Here is a 19,778-nt window from a genome sequence, read left to right as displayed (position 1 = left end):
AAGATCACCTGTCCGGCAGGCTCGGGTCGGATCGGGTTGCGCTTGGGGTGTCAGACTGAAGGTGCACCGGGAGCCAGCGGCGTCTACGCGGTCACCGAGGTCTCGATCGCCACGCGGTCGGCGTAGAGGACGTCCTCCGCCTTCTCGGCCTCCTCCCACAGCTCCGGCAGCGCCTCCCGGATGTTGTGGATGCTCTCCAGCGCGTGATCCGCGCCCTTCACCCGCTGCGACGTGCCAACCAGCACCGTGTGGAGGCCGATTCGCTTGCCCGCCTGAATGTTGCGCACGCTGTCGTCGAAGAAAATCTGCGGTAAGCAAGCGAGTTCGACTTCGTTAGCTGACGTACGGTCAAACACAAAACTGAAATGCTGCAGGTAAATATTCGAATGTTCTGATAACTGAAACTGTGGTGACTTACCGCCTTGTAAGGGTTGACGTTGGCGATCCTGAGGGCCGCCTCCATGGCGCCGACGTTGGGCTTGCACAGGACGGGGGTCCTGGGCAGGTCATCGGCGCTGCCTAACCCGGCGAAGTGGCCGGCGATGTCGAAGATCTCCGGCGCCTGGTCGCACGGCGTCAGCAGGCACGGCGGGTTCAGGGTCTCGAAGCAGATGATCCCCTCGAAGCAGTCCTCCAGGCCCAGCCTCTTGAGTGCCCTCACGGCATGGATCATGTCACCGTTGGTGAAAATCTGAAACAAACGCACGTGTCAGGAGCCCATTAGTTAGCCATTTGCTCCGAGTATGAAGTTTCATCGGCATGGGAAGGGGACGTACGAGCTTGCGCATGCGCATGTTCTTGAGAATCTGCTTGAGGACGGGGTCGGGCTTGATGTTGTCGTAGGGCAGTCTTCCATGGACAAAGCTGCGAGAGGCAAGCAGGAAATACAGGAAGATGTTAGAGCAGAGTACCACAAAGAATCGGCACACACACGCGTAGGAGAAGATGGTTCGGTCTGCTCATGTGTGTACGTACCTGTGGTACTCATCGTAGTCGAAGTTGTAGCCGATTGCCCTGAGGCCCGCCATCGTCGTGCCATAGTTCTTGTACAGCAGGTTGCCGAGGTTCTCGATCTTGCTCTCCTCAATACCCAGCTTCTCAACCATGTAAGCTGTAGAGAATGGCAAAACATGCATTCAGTTTAACAAATTCAGAGACTGAGAAACGAGAGGAGAGGAGAAGCAGCAGGAGAGGTAGGAGGCCTTACCTTCAATGTTGGTCTTGACGTGTGATGAGATCCCCGAGCTCAACGGGTACAGAGTGTCGTCGAGGTCTGCAGCAGAGAAACATGATCAGAACTTGTGCATTCATTCATTCAGTAAACAAAACAGAGTTGTAAAAGGAGGAAACACGGAGATATAAATAAAAAAATTAGCGCAAAAGACACACATATAAATAAATAAGAGAATAAATGGCGAGTGGCATTCCGCAGAGAAGAGGTAGTTACCGAAGAGGAGGCAGTCAAATTTGGGGTCCTGGACCTTGAGGCAGCGCTCGTCGAACTCCATGATCCGGACTGCGGTGCGGTGAAAAGAACTGCAGAAAGGATCAAAGATCAGCAGGCCGTTCGATTACTTCTCCTGGGTAAACCCAACCATGTTCCTAGTTCCATCAATCAATTTTATCATATACACACTCCAGATTTTAATCTATTAACCCCCCGGATCATTTCCTCCCATTGTTACTGACACGCACGCAGTTCATCAGAGCTGTGAACGGAGCCACATTTGCCATGAATCCGCGGCCAGAGAACAGGACCATACCTACTAACGACCCGGGCGCTCGCGAGCTGCAGCAGCAATGCAACAGCTCTCGCGGATGCAGAGCCGAGGAGAGCAGAAGGCAGAGGTCTCGAGGCTTCCTTCAAGAGCGCTCCAAAGGCGAGGCGTATGGAGAAGGGAGAGCGGGAGTGGGGGGAGGAGAAGAGGAGGGGAGGGGGCGGGCTTAAATAGGGGCCTCCGGTCGGGATTAGCAGCCCATGAGCACTAGTTAATTGGGCGAGCGCGGTTGTTAATAGCCTCCAAGGGCAGTGCACCCCAGCTGTCGCCCCATGATTGGCCGGGCCCTATCAAACCGTGGGGGCAGCCATTTTTCATTTTTCATTTTTCATCGTTTCGTCGCCCCCGAATTACCCCCTCCGTCCGTTGTCGCTCGTGAAGAACCCGTCTCTGCCCGGAGAGGACTGGACAGGGTGTTGGCCTCTTTTATTTCTTGCAGGAGGGGGGCATGTTACTATATTTTTCTTTTCTAGAGAAGGAGAAGAAGAGAATGCCTCGCACGATAACCATGCGTATACACATGACCCATTGTATAATTATATGATGATTTGGAAGAGTTGTTCAACGGGTTAATTGGAGGAGACCGTGACATTGCTCGTGACGTGTGGCCTGAGGCAAATTACGTGACCCCCGGACGTGTTCCATGGAAAACGGGCACCGTGACAGCTGTGACCCAATGATCCAAAGGAAGAACCAGGCAAATAGCGGTCCGGACAAAACTACGGCTTCAAAACGATGAAATGCCGGTCACAAATTTCCTGAAAACAAGGTGAAAAATTGGAGTAATTAGACCAATGGCAAGAGGCACAGGACTCGTTCATGGTTTGGTTGGTGGTAAATAGCACTGTTGGGATATCCAACGGGATAATACGGAGATTGGCAAGATTATATATATATGGGTGGCAAAAATCTGGAAATGGTTGGATCAGAGGAGATGCAAAAGGGAGGCTTCATGTGGCTGTGTACGCGCAGCAAACTTGGGCCTCTCTTCCCCAATTTGAACAAGGTATTTGATTTGTTCTCCCCAACTTCTCTTCTGCTTGAGATGGTCCGCCTTCTCTTGCTTCATTCGACACGACTTTCGGTTGAAAACACACTTGTCGAATTCCGCGATGCAAATTTGTCAAACAAGATATCTACCTGGCCCATTTTTTCCCTATGATTCACCGTTCCGGTAAAAATGGAATGAAGGAAAACGTTTCCGTTGGGACTCGGTGACCACGGATCGGGATCACGCTAGACTGTTCCATGACCAGGAGGTCGAGACCTGGCGATTAGTACAGCAGCCAGGATGGCAGAGGGACGAGTTCTGGACAGATTTGCCACTGGCGCAAATCATTTGCGTGCCCAATTATTGGACCAAATCATTAGACAATACTTGTGGAGGGCCACGTGTCGCCCCATTTTTCTGTCGGGCTAACTGGCCGACGCGTCATCGCCCGCACCGTATACGCCTGTGCGATTCAAAACTCGAATTCTCATGCACCAAATAGATAAGAGCATCTCCACTCGTTCGGCCATAAGAGATTTCAAATAGCGCCGCCTGGAGGCACGCCGGTGACAAAATCGGTGTAAGGGCGGTCAGTTTTCCAACCGCCGCCCCACGGTCACCTTAGATGTCATTTTTTTTAATTCGATCAAGCACAACACAAATCTGAAGTAAAAGTCGATATTTGTACAAAAATTAAAAATATAATTAAAAAAAACTTAAAACGGCTACTACTACGCCGCGCCTGCTGCACCAACTTGAGCCTTTTACATGCCGAGAAGCCTGTAGATGTTGGTGTAGTCGCTGCCATCGTCGTCGCCGCCGCCGTCCTTGCTGCACCCTTGACCTGCGTCGCCGATACGTGGGGGGTTGGACGGCCCGGACGACTCCTCGTCGTTGTCGTCGAGGATGACGACGACGCCCTTCTCGGGGCCGCGGCGCCGGGCCACGATCTCCTCTAAGGCGCGGCGCTGGCGCTCCATCTCCTGCCGGACGTAGTCGTCCCACGCCCATTTCAGGCCGGTTTCCTCGTCGTCGGCGAGAGGGGGAGAGGGGATGTGGCGAGGAAGTGTGTGGCCACCAGCTAGGGAGGGGCGGCTTTTATAGCGCATTGGTGGGCAGTGAGCGGGCAGCCGCCGTGTGTACACGTGGCGGGAGGGGGCGGGACAAGCGTCGGCGCGCCTTCACTGCGCCGCCCGTGAGGACCGACCGCAACCTTCGCATTGATTCCCCGCGGAAAACCGAGACGATGAGGACGACGAACGCGCCTAGTCGTTGACTCGGCGGGCCCACAAGAATTCACGCAAAACCCGTTTCCCCCGACGCCCCCCAGCGCGCCGTGTTTGGTCTGGGTCCGCCAGCGCCAAATTCGGCCCTAACCGGAGAAAACTAGCCTTCTGAAGCGCGACCAGGCCGTTTTTTCACGCCGACGATAAAAAAAGGCCTTGGGGGCTGTTGGAGGGGGGGAGGGGGGGGGGGCGAGTGGAGATGCTCTAATGCATTCCCTACCTGTAAACTAAGAGCATCTACAGCCGGAGTTGGCAAATTCGGCCCCTTATATGTCTGCGGACACGTCGATCATGCCCACGGACGCTGGCCATGCACTCCCTAAATCCGGGTCTCCACACCCCACGTATCTTATATTCCAAACCCTATATCCATACAAATCCATGCAACTAGTAGGTAGATCACAAAACGATCAAAATCTACAGGAAACTGGTACCAAACAGGCATAATTCACATAAACTTCACCCAAAAGATCACCAGACAGGCAAGTCACACAGTTCAATGGTCTGGCACATTGTAACTACGTACTACAACTAGATTATAAATAGGAGAGGGCGAGCTTCACCACTTCCTCGCCGGCTCTTTGCCTTCTGGTCGTCGATGCAGCTATAGGAGTCTGCGGTAGGAGGTGGGTCCACGTTGGAGCCGTCGGACCCGTTGTCGGAGTACGAATCAGAGACGACGATGTAGCTTTGCAAGCGTCGGATGACGCGGTCTTGCTTACCCTTGAGCTTGGCCACCCTCGCCGCCCCTGTCGCTGGCTCCGCCGCCTCCCGCTCGGATTACTTCATGTCGAGCCGGATCTGCTTGGCCTTGATCCTCCGGAGTCGTCGGGCCTTGGTTTCCGCCTCAGTAAGTGACCAGTGGCACAACCACTCGAGGAGACGGTCCTCCTCGTCGGGCACCCAGCGGCGGCGGGCGGACTGCGCAGACGCGTCGGACCTGCCTGCCATCTCCTTGCCCTATGCCCCTCGCAGTGGGCGGCACATGCCTCTGACTCCGGAGTCCGCATCCGCGGCGTCGGCGGAGCGGGCACTAGAACCCAGCGCTGCCCGCGCGGAGCAGCATCCAGAGGTGGAGGAGTCGTCGGGCGATAGGAGCAGATCTGTGTGCGGGGCGGGAAGGGCCAGCGTCGGTGCTGCGGCGACTGGCGATGGGTGGCGTCGCACTGGACTCGAAGGTGCTGCCCATATCGACCCGCTAGCGCTCAAGAGCAATACGGAGCGCCAGCTCCTCCTCGTCTCCGGAGCTGCCGTCGGAGTGGCTGCCGGTGCTGGACATGCTCGTTGGCACTAGAGATTTGGCAGATTGGAGAAATGGGGGCGTCGGGAAGGGAAGCGAAGCGGAGCGGAGCAAAGTGAGCTAGGGTTTCTGTCGGACGGGTTTTTTTTGTGGGGTTAGGGTGTCCAGCGGTGGGCCCGGCTGATGTGGCGGGCGCGCCCGTGCGTGCTGGGCCGCCTCATATCCGCCCTACATTTGGGACGGATATGAAGGGGGCGGTCAATCCGGGCGTTTGAGGTCGGTTTGAGAGTTTCGGTTGGGTTGGTTTTTCATGATCGGACAGCCTGCCTGAGCGTATGAGACGGATATAGGACGCCCGACTGTGGATGCTCTAATATAAGACCATTTAGAGCAAGTTGATGACAAATATGACCCCTCAAACGCTCGCGGACGCGTCCGTGGACAGTGGCCGGGCACTTATCAAATTACCACAACTACATCCAGATACGTCACACTAGATTCATAAATCCATGCAAAATCATGCAAACGAAAAAGCCTACGTACTACGTAGATCATCTAGTTACTCCTCGTTGGAGATGTCGACTATCTCCGTGCCCGGTTCCGAGTACATGGATAGCAGCTGCAGCTCCGGCTGCTCTGCTCTGGCCTCCTTCTCTATCTTCGTGTTGAGTTCGGCGACAAGCGCGTCGGTCTCCGCCCACTCCTGCCGAAGAAACTCCCGATTGGCCTTCACATAAGTCTCATCCTAAATGGACTCTAGAATGACATGCTGCTCCATCATCTTCGTGACTTAGACGACGGCGAACTCTGCCTCCACCTCCTCCATGCTGTACCCCAAAGAGCAATGACGATCTCCGCCTCCGCCTCCGCCCCATCCACGTTGCCGATGTCCTGAACCCCGACTAAAATCAGCAACCTGCCGGTGCACTGGCATCACTTTTTTTTCGAAACGGAGGCAAAGATTGCCTTATCTATTAAATAAGCAGAAGAGAATTGCCCAGTTAATTACGGAAAACTGGGCAAAAACCGGAACAACAAGGGTGAAGCCCACTCTCATAGACTGAAACACACAGGGCAAAGCCCGCCCTAATCGACGACAAGTCGACCTGCAGCCAGACCACGTAGCTCCGACTCTGGCAGAGAACTCAGAAGAGCAAAACCAGGCACGGCTGACGTCACGGACGATCGCCGAACGGGCCACCTGCAGCCAGTCATCGTACACCACAGGGCCCCGCCGCCGCAGCTTCGACTCCACAGCAGCAAGCAAACCGAGGCAAAACCGCGAACACGCCGGAGAAGAGCCGACTACCGCAACCATTGCCGCGTCGCCGACGTCGCTCCCACCATCATCGTTGCCACAGAAGTCCCGTCGCTACAGTGATTCTCTCGGGGCCGCCGCTCCGTCGCGCTCAGCGCAATCAACCGGCACCACCTTCCGGGGCCGCCGCCCCGACATACCACCGCTCCGCTCGAGCAGCAACGCCGTACAACCCGGCTGCCCGCAGTCCACGCTGCTCCGGGCAACCACTCGCAGACCATGAACGTCGCACCATATCCGGGGCCGCCGCCCCGACGTAAAGTCAGACCGCCCCCTCTGGGAGGCATCAACCGAGCCGACACCCCTACCGCCCAAGCGGGACAAGGATGCCACCCAACCAATGCCGAGATAGAGCCCCACCTCATAGAGCTGCACTCACATTGTTCCCGAGATCGCCATCTCGGCGCACAATCAGAAACTACACAGAGCCGCCGCCCCGACGTCCACTGTCCCCGACGACGAAAAGATCCGTGCAAACCGTAACATGCTGACTCTCCAAGGCGATGCCTCAAAGAAGAAAACGACGTAGCCGCCGACATCGCCCGCTTCGACCATCCGAAGCTAGGGATTTCTTCCGGAGAGTCGTGTAATGGAGCTCGACGGCACGGCATCTGCATCTGAGCAATGGCGTGCCCAGTGAGCAATGACCGCCGCAGTAGAAGGCGCGGCGGTGGTCTCCGCAGAGTGGGTCGCGGGGCAGTTGACATGAAACAAGTGCGACAGCAACGGCACGTACGTATGGCGTGCCGCGTTGGGTCGCGCGCGCTGCGCCACTCGTTCCCGTTGGATGGCTCCGTGGCCGCGGGCGGCGTTGGTCCCCCGCCACTCGCCGCGCCCTGCGCTGCTGACTTTCGTGCGGCGCGCGCTGAAATTAAATTAAACATGTGATGATGAACCCCGTCCACGGCTTCGTCATCCTTGATCGGATGAGCGAGCGTGATGGGTGGGCTTGGGATGGTCCGTGCATGCCTCGTACCGTTTTGCTCCTCGCCTCCCCCAAAAGGCCGCGCTCGTTCGTTCGTGGAAATATCTATCTCATGATGCCAAGGCAGGCTGCACGCGCCGACAGACGAGATGAATCATTCGGCTCCCATGCTGCCGTGCTCCATCCTTTGCGATCCCGCCTGTCAGTACTCGGTACATCCTACTATGGCGCCACATTTCTTCACAACACGGATGGTGCTGCCACCGCCTTTTAGTACTTTGCATTCACAGGTCGTTGTTGTGTTGTTAGTCGAAAAATCACGACGCCAGTGACATGTGTGGGGGATTTTGACAGAGCAGCATCAAAAGGACGGTCCAGCAGAGCAGGGCAGAGCAGATCGGGTTTAACCTCGGGTTTTGGCTCGCTCTGCTAGCGAGCGGTCCTTAATCAGCATGTGATCTTTGCTCTTTTGGACGGAGGAAGAGTACGGGAGCCCGGTTAGGATCCCGATTGCTGAATTAGATTAGGCAAAGCCAAGTGAAAGCAGAGCAGGTAGCCGAAGGAGCGGCCAGCTGCAACAAAAGCGCAGGCATCCTTGTCCGCTACTAGTACAGACTCGTACGCCCTACGTACCACGAACAACAACAGCACGGCCTGGGCCTGGGCCTGGGCTGCGTGCGATTCAAGCGGAGCCGGCGCCAATAATTCTGCTGTGCTGTGCAGTGCAGCTGCCAGTGAGCTGCGACGCACAGTGCGTGCCAGGCAGGCACCCCTGCCGTACCGCACCGCGCTACCAAATGCCGCAGGACCAAAACAGCCAAGCCACATGAGTGACAAAACAATCCGTCGCGTCCTCATTTTTTCTCTCCTCTTTGGCCGAGCGGCGACGGCACTGTTTTCTCTCTCTCCCGATCTCACCAGCAGTGCCCCGTCCTTCCGTCCGTCCCCACGCGTGCTCCGAGATGCTGGCAACCTCTGCTGCCAGTGTCATGAACGGGAGCGGCGCCTCCAAACACGTCCTGGTCCGTCCGGTGCTAGCGCTGATCTTCTACAATTCATTCACTCATTGGCTTTGAGCGAGCGAGCGAGCGCAGCCTCTTGAAGTTTGTTTGGCCTGGATGCTTGCTTGTTGCGCGCGCAGAATTATTGGGAAATTTGGAGATAAGATCGGGCCGCGTTTGATTATTACTGACTGACGACGCAGGGGTCGGAATGGAAGCATCCCGCTCCCGCGGGTCAATAATTCAGAGCCAGCGCACCGGGCAGGCTACGGATGGATGGCGTGCGGCCAATGCTCTGCTGCCTGCGATCGATGACCGGCTAATCATTGGCGGCCATTTGTGTGTCTTATTAATCAGGCGCCTCCGTTTTTCTAGTAGCAGATGGGAACGTAGCACCATGCCATGCAACGCATAACAGCCTAATTTATTGGGGCGTGTCCGACTGCCAGTGCCAGGTCGTCCATCACTCATTGAGTCCGGCATCAGTACTGCTGTCCATTTGTTGCTGCTTGGAAGGAAGCAGCACGCTGCGACGACAGCCTTTTGGCTCTGAAAATCGTTGATTTTGCAGGCACGTTGGATTTCTGGGGCTATCCAACTGAGTGGGAGCTATGCTGGTGACTTGCATGGAAGCCTAACCATCCCCTGATCGAGTTACAGACTTGCAGTGAATCCAGTAAATCAAGATTATTCTCAAACCAGTCAGGAAAACGATCTAGGTTTCAGAGAAAGTTTAAATAACAAATGAGAATGGAGCATGGCAAACATGTTTAAGATTAGCACGTGCGTGTGAACTGTGATCAACCTCAACTCCCTGCTCCTCCTTGATCGGGCAACGAACGTGCATCCGCGCTTCTCACGGCTCACGCGCAACGCGTTGCCTTGCCAACCACTACTGCTAACCACATGCTAGCAGAGAAGGCCAGGTCATGTGTTTCAAGCAGTAGTATGTATGTATGTATGTATGTACGTATGAACACATGAAGTTTCGTGCAAAGTGTGGGTGCTGATTCCGGCCGCCATGTAATGTAAATGTAATACAGAAGTATCACCGGCGAGTGTCAACCCGGAAACAGTAGCGAGGAATGTGAGACGAGTGGAAATATTAAACCGCGGTCGGGTTGGTGTCACGGTGTGTACGTACGCAACTACTAACACGCTGCAATAATTTGACGACGACCTTGACCTATGGAATGCAAGGGCACTCGGGAGAGAAGACGTCTGCATAACGCTCTAGGTTAACTTTGTTTATGCCATTCCATATGGTCGATGTCTCCGTTTCTTTTGTTTATGTACAGGGGTGGTCAATGTTAAAGATCTTGTTTAAAAAAATAGAATTTGTTAAAGATCGGAAGGCTCGCTTGGTGCATTTGGGAACTGGAACTGCACAAACTATGTAACAAGGGTCGACAAAACTGCCTACGGACAACATGGCGCCCCCACTCCTGTTCAGACTGCCATGGTTATTCTGCACTACTGCATCGACATATACAACTTGATAAACAAGGTGTCATTGGAGTAGAGAATGAACAAGAAGTCCCGCGAAGCAACTGACAGGGTTTTTGTATTCGCAAAAAAACAAAAACTGACAGGGTTTTTGTTTAGTGCCCCACTAGCTAATGTACCACCCTCTCCCAATGTTATTTTGGAAAACGAACTTCTCTTCATTCGCTGTTCTGATTTCGGTTTTCTCCTTGTGACGATCGACCCTGCCGATGCGTCAAATAGGCAGCTTTCAGACACTGTGGCACCTCTAAACCCCAGCACAGTGGGTTTTATTTTTTGTCGTCGCGGACAACTAACCATCACATCGTCAAGCCTTAATCCATCGGAAACGACAATGTCTGCACTGCTCATCCGTCAGAGCACGGGGATTGTGCGTCGAAAGAACACTGGTTACTTTGCCAAATTCAAACATCTCTGATGTTACACGGCCAATAGCTGGCTCGCAGTGTCTGTGCTGCACTGCACTGCACCAGAAGGCACTGCACCGCGCCAGAAGCCACCCGCACGGATGCAGTGAACGGCGTCCGGCTTGGGAAAAAAAGCTCCTCGTGGTGCACCCGCCGATCTGAAAGTTGCTGCAGGAATTGCATCCATGGTGGCCGATGATGATGGGGTGGTGATATGGTGTGTTCTGAGTGGCGTTCAGCATTTCGGCTGCTGGCATGCGATGCGACGGATGCAGTGTACTAGTGTAGTGTAGGCAGCGCCGGGCTAGCACGGGTGTTTGCTTCTTTCTGTGCTGTGTTGAAGCCAGACTTTTCGTCCCCTATTATTAGCCTTGATTCATGTCTTCCGGCTGTTAACTGGCCAAGAGAAGGCTGTGATGCAGGACCAGGGCGGGAGCCAACACTACACGGTATAGCCTGGACCTCCCTTTCAAAAATTATTCAGAGGTCTGGAAAGATGAACGTGCCTAATATAATCTGGTGAAAGATCACAAAAGCATTGTTCCGTTCTTCCTTGTTTTGCCGTCTCCCATGGCGACCACGGCAAAGCTAAAAAGATTCAGATCTGCACCATCGACGCGGGGAGTGAACCAGACATGACTCAAGCCTGTAGAGACCTCCTCATTGGTGTGATCTGCTATTCTGGTCTCGCCTGCGCCTTTCATATTTTCCTGTCAGTGCCTGAAGATGCAAGGCAAAGATCAGCGGAGGATCTCCTAGAACATCAGTTATTGGCCAATGGCTTCAGAAATATGACCACGCCGTACGCAAATTACACGTGAAGTCTTTTCTATTGGTGTGACGCTGGTCCCGGCCAGATCGTCGCAGTGTGCAACACAAATTATTGATCTCGCTTGTCACGCGCTGCCTTATGTTAGATTTTCTTCCTCTTTCAAATAGGAGGTATAAACTTCACAAAAGTGGATACTAATAGACTGACACGAATCGCCCATTGGGTGGTGCAACCGAGTCAGGCGGCTTTCATGCCTGGGAGGCACATCCTAGAAGGGGTCGTCGTCCTTCATGAAACGCTAGATGAAATTCATTCGAAGAAACTAGATGGGGTTATCTTTAAAGTGGATTTTAAGAAGGCATATGATAAAGTTAAGTGGTCTTTCCTTCAGCGGGCAATACGCATGAAAGGCTTTAATGAGGCATGGCGGAACCAAGTGGGTTCTCTAGTCCAAAAAGGTAGTGTCGGAATTAAGGTTAATGATGATATCGGTCACTATTTTCAGATTCATAAAGGCTTGAAACAGGGGGATTCGATGCCTCCTCTCTTACTTAATGTAGTGGCGGATATGTTAACCGTTCTTATCGGCAGGGCCAAGGAAAACGGCCAAGTTGATGGACTTGTTCCTCATCTAGTCGATGGGGGAGTTTTCATTTTACAGTATGCTGACGACACTATACTTTTTATGGAACATGACATTGCAAAAGCTCGGAATACGAAACTAATAATATGTCTCTTTGAACAATTGTTGGGATTAAAAATCTGCTTTGGTAGGGCCAAAGAGGAGCAAGACACATATAGATAATTGTTTGGCTGTGAATTAGGTTCTTTGCCTTTCAGTTATTTGGGCATACCGATTCATCATCGCAAGCTTTCTAATAAAGAATGAAAGTGCATCGAAGATCAAATTGAAAAAAAAACTTAGCTGTTGAAAGCGCAAGCTAGTGTCATATGGAGATCGGCTAGTGCTTATTAACTCAGTACTTACTGGTATGCCGATGTTTCTGTTATCTTTCTTTAAGGTACCGAAGGGGGTGCGAAAGAGACTAGATTTCTTTCGATCTCGATTTTTTTGGCAGTCAGATGAGACTAAGAAGAAATATCGCCTAGCACGATGGAATATAATCTGCCGACCCAAAGACCAGGGTGGTCTAGGCATAGAAAACCTAGAAATTAAGAATAAATGTCTTATGAGTAAATAGCTCTATAGGTTATCAGTAGAGACTGATGGTATGTGGGCACAAATATTAGGCAACAAATATCTACAATCGAAAACGTTAGCCCAAGTCACCGCGAGACCGACTGATTCACTATTCTCGAAGGGGCTTATAAGAACGAAAGATTTGTTCTTTCGCGGGGTCAAATTCTTTGTTGGCAATGGATGACAACAAGATTTTGAGAGAATACGTGGTTAGGCAAGACGCCACTAGCCATACAATACCCCACCCTATATAATATTGTGCAACATAAGGAGGAGCACGTGGGCACAGTATTACAATCGGTATCCTTGAATATTCAGTTTAGGCGATCGTTAGTTGGGGAGCGTTGGAATTCCTGGATGCACTTGGTACATAGATTGATAGATGTTTAATTATCCGACCAACCTGATTCGTTGCACTGGAAGTTGGCTAGAAATGGAGTGTTTACGGTAAAATCTTTTTATATGGATCTAAGTAATTCTGGCCCAATCCTGAGATCGATACATATTTGAAAGGTTAAGATTCCCCTGCGTATTAAATTTTTTATGTGGTTTGTCCATAAATAAGTGATCCTCATCAAAGATAATTTACCAAAGCGACGGTGGGTAGGCAGTACACGATGTTGTTTTTGTGATCATGCTGAAACAATACAACACTTAATAATAGACTGCCCTCTCGCGAAATTACTCTGGCGAACGATTCATATAGCCTTTAACATTGTTCCTCCAGTTAGCATTGAATCGTTATTTAGGACGTGGTTAGCTGGAGTCGATCCTACTACTGCGTCCCGTATTCAGATTGGAATATGTGCGCTTATTTAGGCTATATGGAATTGCAGGAATGATATGATTTTTAACAGACAATATATTTTAACATTCTTGCAGGCCATTTTCAGAGCTACGACATGGATCTGTACGTGGTCCTTACTCACTCTTACGGACTCCAGGGAGCCATTGGTTACTGGGTGCAACCAGTGGGAGATGATAGCATGAGCTATATTCAACCGGTTTAGATGACGGTTGTATAACATGATAGGAGTCTAGGGAGTTTGTCTTTTTTTCCATACCGGTTGTGATAGGGAGCTTTTTTATACACTTTTTTGCTCCGATTGCGAGTTGTAATGCATTTATGACTTTGTGATACTATGAGACTTTTAATAAGATGGTTGCATGCATCATTCAAATGCAGAGGCCGGGTCAAGCCTTCTTTTCCAAAAATATATTCTGATGCACATAGCCAACGCCTCTTGTTGAATAAGACATCACTTTCCTCCCTATTTTAAAGATCTCACTGTGGGTTCTCATCAATGGCGTTCCTCAAGGGCCTCCACCAGAGTGACCCTTTATCGCCAATGTTGTTCACTTTTGTCATCGACACCCTCAACTCCATGATGCGGCGAGTGATGTCGCTTGAAGCTACGGTGGTATCTCCCCAAAGAGGAAGGGATGATGCAGCACAGCGACGGTAGGTATGTCCCTCAAATATGAAACCAAGGTTATCGAACTAGTAGGAGAACCAAGCAACACAACATAAACAGTACCTGCAGACAAATAACAACTACTCGCAACCTGACATGTAAAAGGGGTTATCAATCCCTTTCGGGTAGCGGCGCCCCAAGATGGGCAAACGGACGTGAGATAAAATTATAGATATTGATAGATTGAACGCCAGATAAAATAAATAAGAATAAATTGCAGCAAGATGATCAAAAATAAAAGGCAAATAAAAGTAGGTCGCAAAGGAAAATAATATGATTAAGAGACCCGGGGGCCATAGGTTTCATTAGTAGCTTCTCTCGAGAAAAATAGCAAATGGTGGGTGAACAAATTACTGTTGGGCAATTGATAGAACTTCAAATAATCATGACTATATCCAGGCAATGATCATTACATAGGCATCACGTCCAAGATTAGTAGACCGACTCCTGCCTGCATCTACTACTATTACTGTTGGGGAACGTAGTAATTTCAAAAAAATTCCTACGTACACGCAAGGATCATGGTGATGCATAGCAACGAGAGGGGAGAGTGTTGTCTACGTACCCTCGTAGACCGTAAGCGGAAGCGTTTATCAATGCGGTTGATGTAGTCGTACACCTTCACGATCCGTCCCGATCAAGTACCGAACGTACGGCACCTCCGCGTTCAGCACACGTTCAGCTCAATGACGTCCTTGCCTTCTTGATCTAGCAAGAGGGGCGAAGTAGTAGATGAGTTCCGGCAGCATGATGGCGTGGTGACGGTGTTGGTGAAGAACAATCTCCGCAGGGCTTCATCTAAGCACTACGAAAACTATGACGGAGGATAAACTAGAGGGGACGGGGTTGCCGGCACACGGCTTGGTGTTTCTTGATGTGTCTTGGGTGCTAGCCCTACCCCTCTATTTATATGTTGAGCCTTGGGATCAAAACTTGGAGTAAAAGCCTCCACAAAGTCGGTTTCACCCGAAAGGCAAGAGTCCTTCTCGGACTCCAGGGCCAGACGCCAGGGTTCCCGGCGTCTGGACCCAGACGCCAGGGACCCTGACGTCTGGCCCCTGGACTCCGCAAAACTTCCTTTTGCGCTTTCCAAAAACCTTGTGGGCTTTCCCCTTTGGCCCAAATAAAGTGTTCTCGTACCCAAACATTTCGAGAAACATCCGGAACCACTTCCGGTGAATTCCGGAACCCTTCCGGAGACCAAACACTATCATCCCATATATCAAACTTTATCTTCGGACCATTCCGGAGTTCCTCGTCATGTCTGTGATCTTATCCGGAACTCCGAACAACATTCGGTTACCAACATACATAACTCATAAATACTATATCGTCAACGAACGTTAAGCGTGCGGACCCTACGGGTTCGAGAACTATGTAGACATGACCGAGACACTTCTCTGGTCAATAACCAATAGCGGAACCTGGATGCCCATATTGCCTCCTACATATTCTACGAAGATCTTTATCGGTCGAACCGCATAACAACATATGTTGTTCCCTTTGTCATCGGTATGTTACTTGCCCGAGATTCGATCGTCGGTATCTCAATACTTAGTTCAATCTCGTTACCGGCAAGTGTCTTTACTCGTTCCGTAATACATCATCCCGCAACTAACTCATTAGTTACAATGCTTGCAAGGCTTATAGTGATGTGCATTACCAAGTGGGCCCAGAGATACCTCTCCGACAATCAGAGTGAAAATCCCAATCTCGAAATACGCCAACTCAACAAGTACCTTCGGGGACACCTGTAGAGCACCTTTATAATCACCCAATTACATTGTGACGTTTGGTAGCACACAAAGTGTTCCTCCGGTAAACGGGAGTTGCATAATCTCATAGTCATAGGAACATGTATAAGTCATGAAGAAAGAAATAGCAACAAACTAAACGATCAAGTGCTAAGCTAACGGAATGGGTCAAGTCAATCACATCATTCTCCTAATGATGTAATCCCGTTAATCAAATGACAACTCATGTCTATGGTTAGGAAACATGACCATCTTTGATCAACGAGCTAGTCAAGTAGAGGCATACTAGTGACACTATGTTTGTCTATGTATTCACACATGTATCATGTTTCCGGTTAATACAATTCTAGCATGAATAATAAACATTTATCATGAAATAAGGAAATAAATAATAACTTTATTTATTGCCCCTAGGGCATATTTCTTTCAGTCTCCCACTTGCACTAGAGTCAATAATCTAGATGACACAGTAATGATTCTAACACCCATGGAGCCTTGGTGCTGATCATGTTTCGCTCGTGGAAGAGGCTTAGTCAACGGGTCTGCAACATTCAGATCCGTATGTATCTTGCAAATTTCTATGTCTCCCACCTGGACTTGATCCCGGATGGAGTTGAAGCGTCTCTTGATGTGCTTGGTTCTCTTGTGAAATCTGGATTCCTTTGCCAAGGCAATTGCACCAGTATTGTCACAAAAGATTTTCATTGGACCCGATGCACTAGGTATGACACCTAGATCGGATATGAACTCCTTCATACAGACTCCTTCATTCGCTGCTTCCAAGCAGCAATGTACTCCGCTTCACATGTAGATCCCGCCACGACGCTCTGTTTAGAACTGCTCCAACTGACAGCTCCACCATTCAATATAAATACGTATCCGGTTTGTGATTTAGAATCGTCTGGATCAGTGCCAAAGCTTGCATCAACGTAACCATTCACGATGAGCTATTTGTCACCTCCATAAATGAGAAACATATCCTTAGTCCTTTTCAGGTATTTCAGGATGTTCTTGACCGCTGTCCAGTGATCCACTCCTGGATTACTTTGGTACCTCCCCGCTAAACTAATAATAAGGCACACATCAGGTCTGGTACACAGCATTGCATACATGATAGAGCCTATGGCTGAAGCATAGGGAACATCTCTCATTTTCTCTCTATCTTCTGCAGTGGTCGGGCATTGAGTCTTACTCAAGTTCACCCTTTCTTTGCTTGATCCATTTTGAACTTCTTCAAAATTTTGTCAAGGTATGTGCTTTGTGAAAGTCCAATTTAAGCGTCTTGATCTATCTCTATATATCTTGATGCCTAATATGTAAGCAGCTTCACCGAGGTCTTTCATTGAAAAACTCTTATTCAAGTATCCTTTTATGTTATCCAGAAATTCTATATCATTTCCAATCAACAATATGTCATCCACATATAATATTAGGAATGCTACAGAGCTCCCACTCACTTTCTTGTAAATACAGGCTTCTCCAAAAGTCTGTATAAAACCATATGCTTTGATCACACTATCAAAACGTTTATTCCAACTCCGAGAGGCTTGCACCAGTCCATAAATGGATCGCTGGAGCTTGCACACTTTGTTAGTACCCTTTGGATCGATAAAACCTTCAGGTTGCATCATATACAACTCTTCTTCCAGAAATCCATTCAGGAATGCAGTCTTTACATCCAGTTGCCAAATTTCATAATAAAAAAAATGCGGCAACAGCTAACATGATTCGGACGGACTTAAGCATCGCTACGGGTGAGAAGGTCTCATCGTAGTCAACTCCTTGAACTTGTCGAAAACCTTTGGCAACAAGTTGAGCTTTGTAGACAGTAACATTACCGTCAGCGTCAGTCTTCTTCTTGAAGATCCATTTATCCTCAATGGCTTGCCGATCATCGGGCAAGTCAACCAAAGTCCACACTTTGTTCTCATACATGGATCCCATCTCAGATTTCATGGCCTCAAGCCATTTCGCGGAATCTGGGCTCACCATCGCTTCTTCATAGTTCGTAGGTTCGTCATGATCTAGTAACATAACCTCCAGAACAGGATTACCGTACCACTCTGGTGCGGATCTTACTCTGCTTGACCTACGAGGTTCGGTAGTAACTTGATCTGAAGTTTCATGATCAATATCATTAGCTTCCTCACTAATTGGTGTAGTGTCACAGGAACCGGTTTCTGTGATGAACTACTTTCCAACAAGGGAGCAGGTACAGTTACCTCATCAAGTTCTACTTTCCTCCCACTCACTTCTTTCGAGAGAAACTCCTTCTCTAGAAAGGATCCAAATTTAGCAACAAAAGTCTTGCCTTCAGATCTGTGATAGAAGGTGTACCCAACAGTTTCCTTTGGGTATCCTATGAAGACACATTTTTCCGATTTGGGTTCGAGCTTATCAGGTTGAAACTTTTTTACATAAGCATCGCGGCCCAAACTTTAAGAAACGACAACTTTGGTTTCTTGCAGAACCACAGTTCATAAGGCGTCGTCTCAACGGATTTCGATGGTGCCCTATTTAACGTGAATGCAGCCGTCTCTAAAGCATAACCCCAAAACGATAGCGGTAAATCAGTAAGAGACATCATAGATCGCACCATATCTAGTAAAGTACGATTACGATGTTCGGACACACCATTACGCTGTGGTGTTCTGGGTGGCGTGAGTTGTGAAACTATTCCGCATTGTTTCAAATGTAGGCCAAACTCGTAACTCAAATATTCTCCTCCCCGATCAGACCGTAGAAACTTTATTTTCTTGTTACGATGATTTTCCACTTCACTCTGAAATTCTTTGAACTTTTCAAATGTTTCAGACTTATGTTTCATTAAGTAGATATACCCATATCTGCTTAAATCATCTGTGAAGGTTAGAAAATAACGATACCCGCCGCGAGCCTCAACATTCATTGGACCACATACATCAGTATGTATGATCTCTAACAAATCAGTTGCTCGCTCCATAGTTCCGGAGAACGACGTTTTAGTCATCTTGCCCATAAGGCATGGTTCGCAAGTACCAAGTGATTCATAATCAAGTGATTCCAGAAGTCCATCAGTATGGAGTTTCTTCATGCGCTTTACACCAATATGACCCAAACGGCAGTGGCACAAATAAGTTGCACTATCATTATCAACTATGCATCTTTTGGCTTCAACATTATGAATATGTGTATCACTACTATTGAGATTCAACAAAAATAGACCACTCTTCAAGGGTGCATGGCCATAAAAGATATTACTCATATAAATAGAACAACCATTATCCTCTAATTTAAATGAATAACCGTCTCGCATCAAACAAGATCCAGATATAATGTTTATGCTCAACGCTGGCACCAAATAACAATTATTTAGGTCTAAAACTAATCCCGAAGGTAGATGTAGAGGTAGCGTGCCGACCGTGATCACATCGACTTTGGAACCATTTCCTACACGCATCGTCACCTCGTCCTTAGCCAATCTTCGCTTAATCCGTAGCCCCTGTTTCGAGTTGAAAATATTAGCAACAGAACCAGTATCAAATACCCAGGTGCTACTGCGAGCATTAGTAAGGTACACATCAATAACATGTATATCACATATACCTTTGTTCACTTTGCCATCCTTCTTATCCGCCAAATACTTGGGGCAGTTCCGCTTCCAGTGACCAGTCTGTTTGCAGTAGAAGCACTCAGTCTCAGGCTTAGGTCCAGACTTGGGTTTCTTCTCTTGAGTAGCAACTTGTTTGCTGTTCTTCTTGAAGTTCCCCTTCTTCTTTCCTTTACCCTTTTTCTTGAAACCGGTGGTCTTGTTGACCATCAACACTTGATGCTCCTTTTTGATTTCTACCTCCACATCCTTTAGCATCGCGAAGAGCTCGGGAATGGTCTTATTCATCCCTTGCATATTATAGTTCACCACGAAGCTTTTGTAGCTTGGTGGCAGTGATTGAAGAACTCTGTCAATGACACTATCAACGGGAAGATTAACTCCCAGTTGAGTCAAGTGATTATGATACCCAGATATTTTGAGTATATGTTCACTGACAGAACTATTCTCCTCCATCTTGCAGCTATAGAACTTATTGGATACTTCATATCTCTCAATCCAGGCATTTGCTTGAAATATTAACTTCAACTCCTAG

At 49.3% G+C, this 19,778-nt stretch overlaps 1 protein-coding gene across 1 annotated transcript; it reads right to left on the bottom strand.

Moving 5' to 3' along the window:
* LOC125552152 (phosphate metabolism protein 8-like) lies at positions 1-1,948 on the bottom strand (the record flags this gene model as incomplete). Its single annotated transcript, XM_048715633.1, is given in 7 exon segments — positions 1-305; positions 419-691; positions 777-864; positions 976-1,111; positions 1,208-1,273; positions 1,448-1,536; positions 1,764-1,948. Coding segments are annotated over 6 exon segments (846 nt in total). The 5' UTR covers positions 1,509-1,536; positions 1,764-1,948.
* Positions 1,949-19,778: the final 17,830 nt, after the last annotated feature.

The sequence above is a fragment of the Triticum urartu genome, chromosome 4 (assembly GCF_003073215.2).
Source record: "Triticum urartu cultivar G1812 chromosome 4, Tu2.1, whole genome shotgun sequence".
Taxonomy (NCBI): Eukaryota; Viridiplantae; Streptophyta; class Magnoliopsida; order Poales; family Poaceae; genus Triticum; species Triticum urartu.
This window is presented reverse-complemented; position numbering and strand designations above follow the sequence as displayed.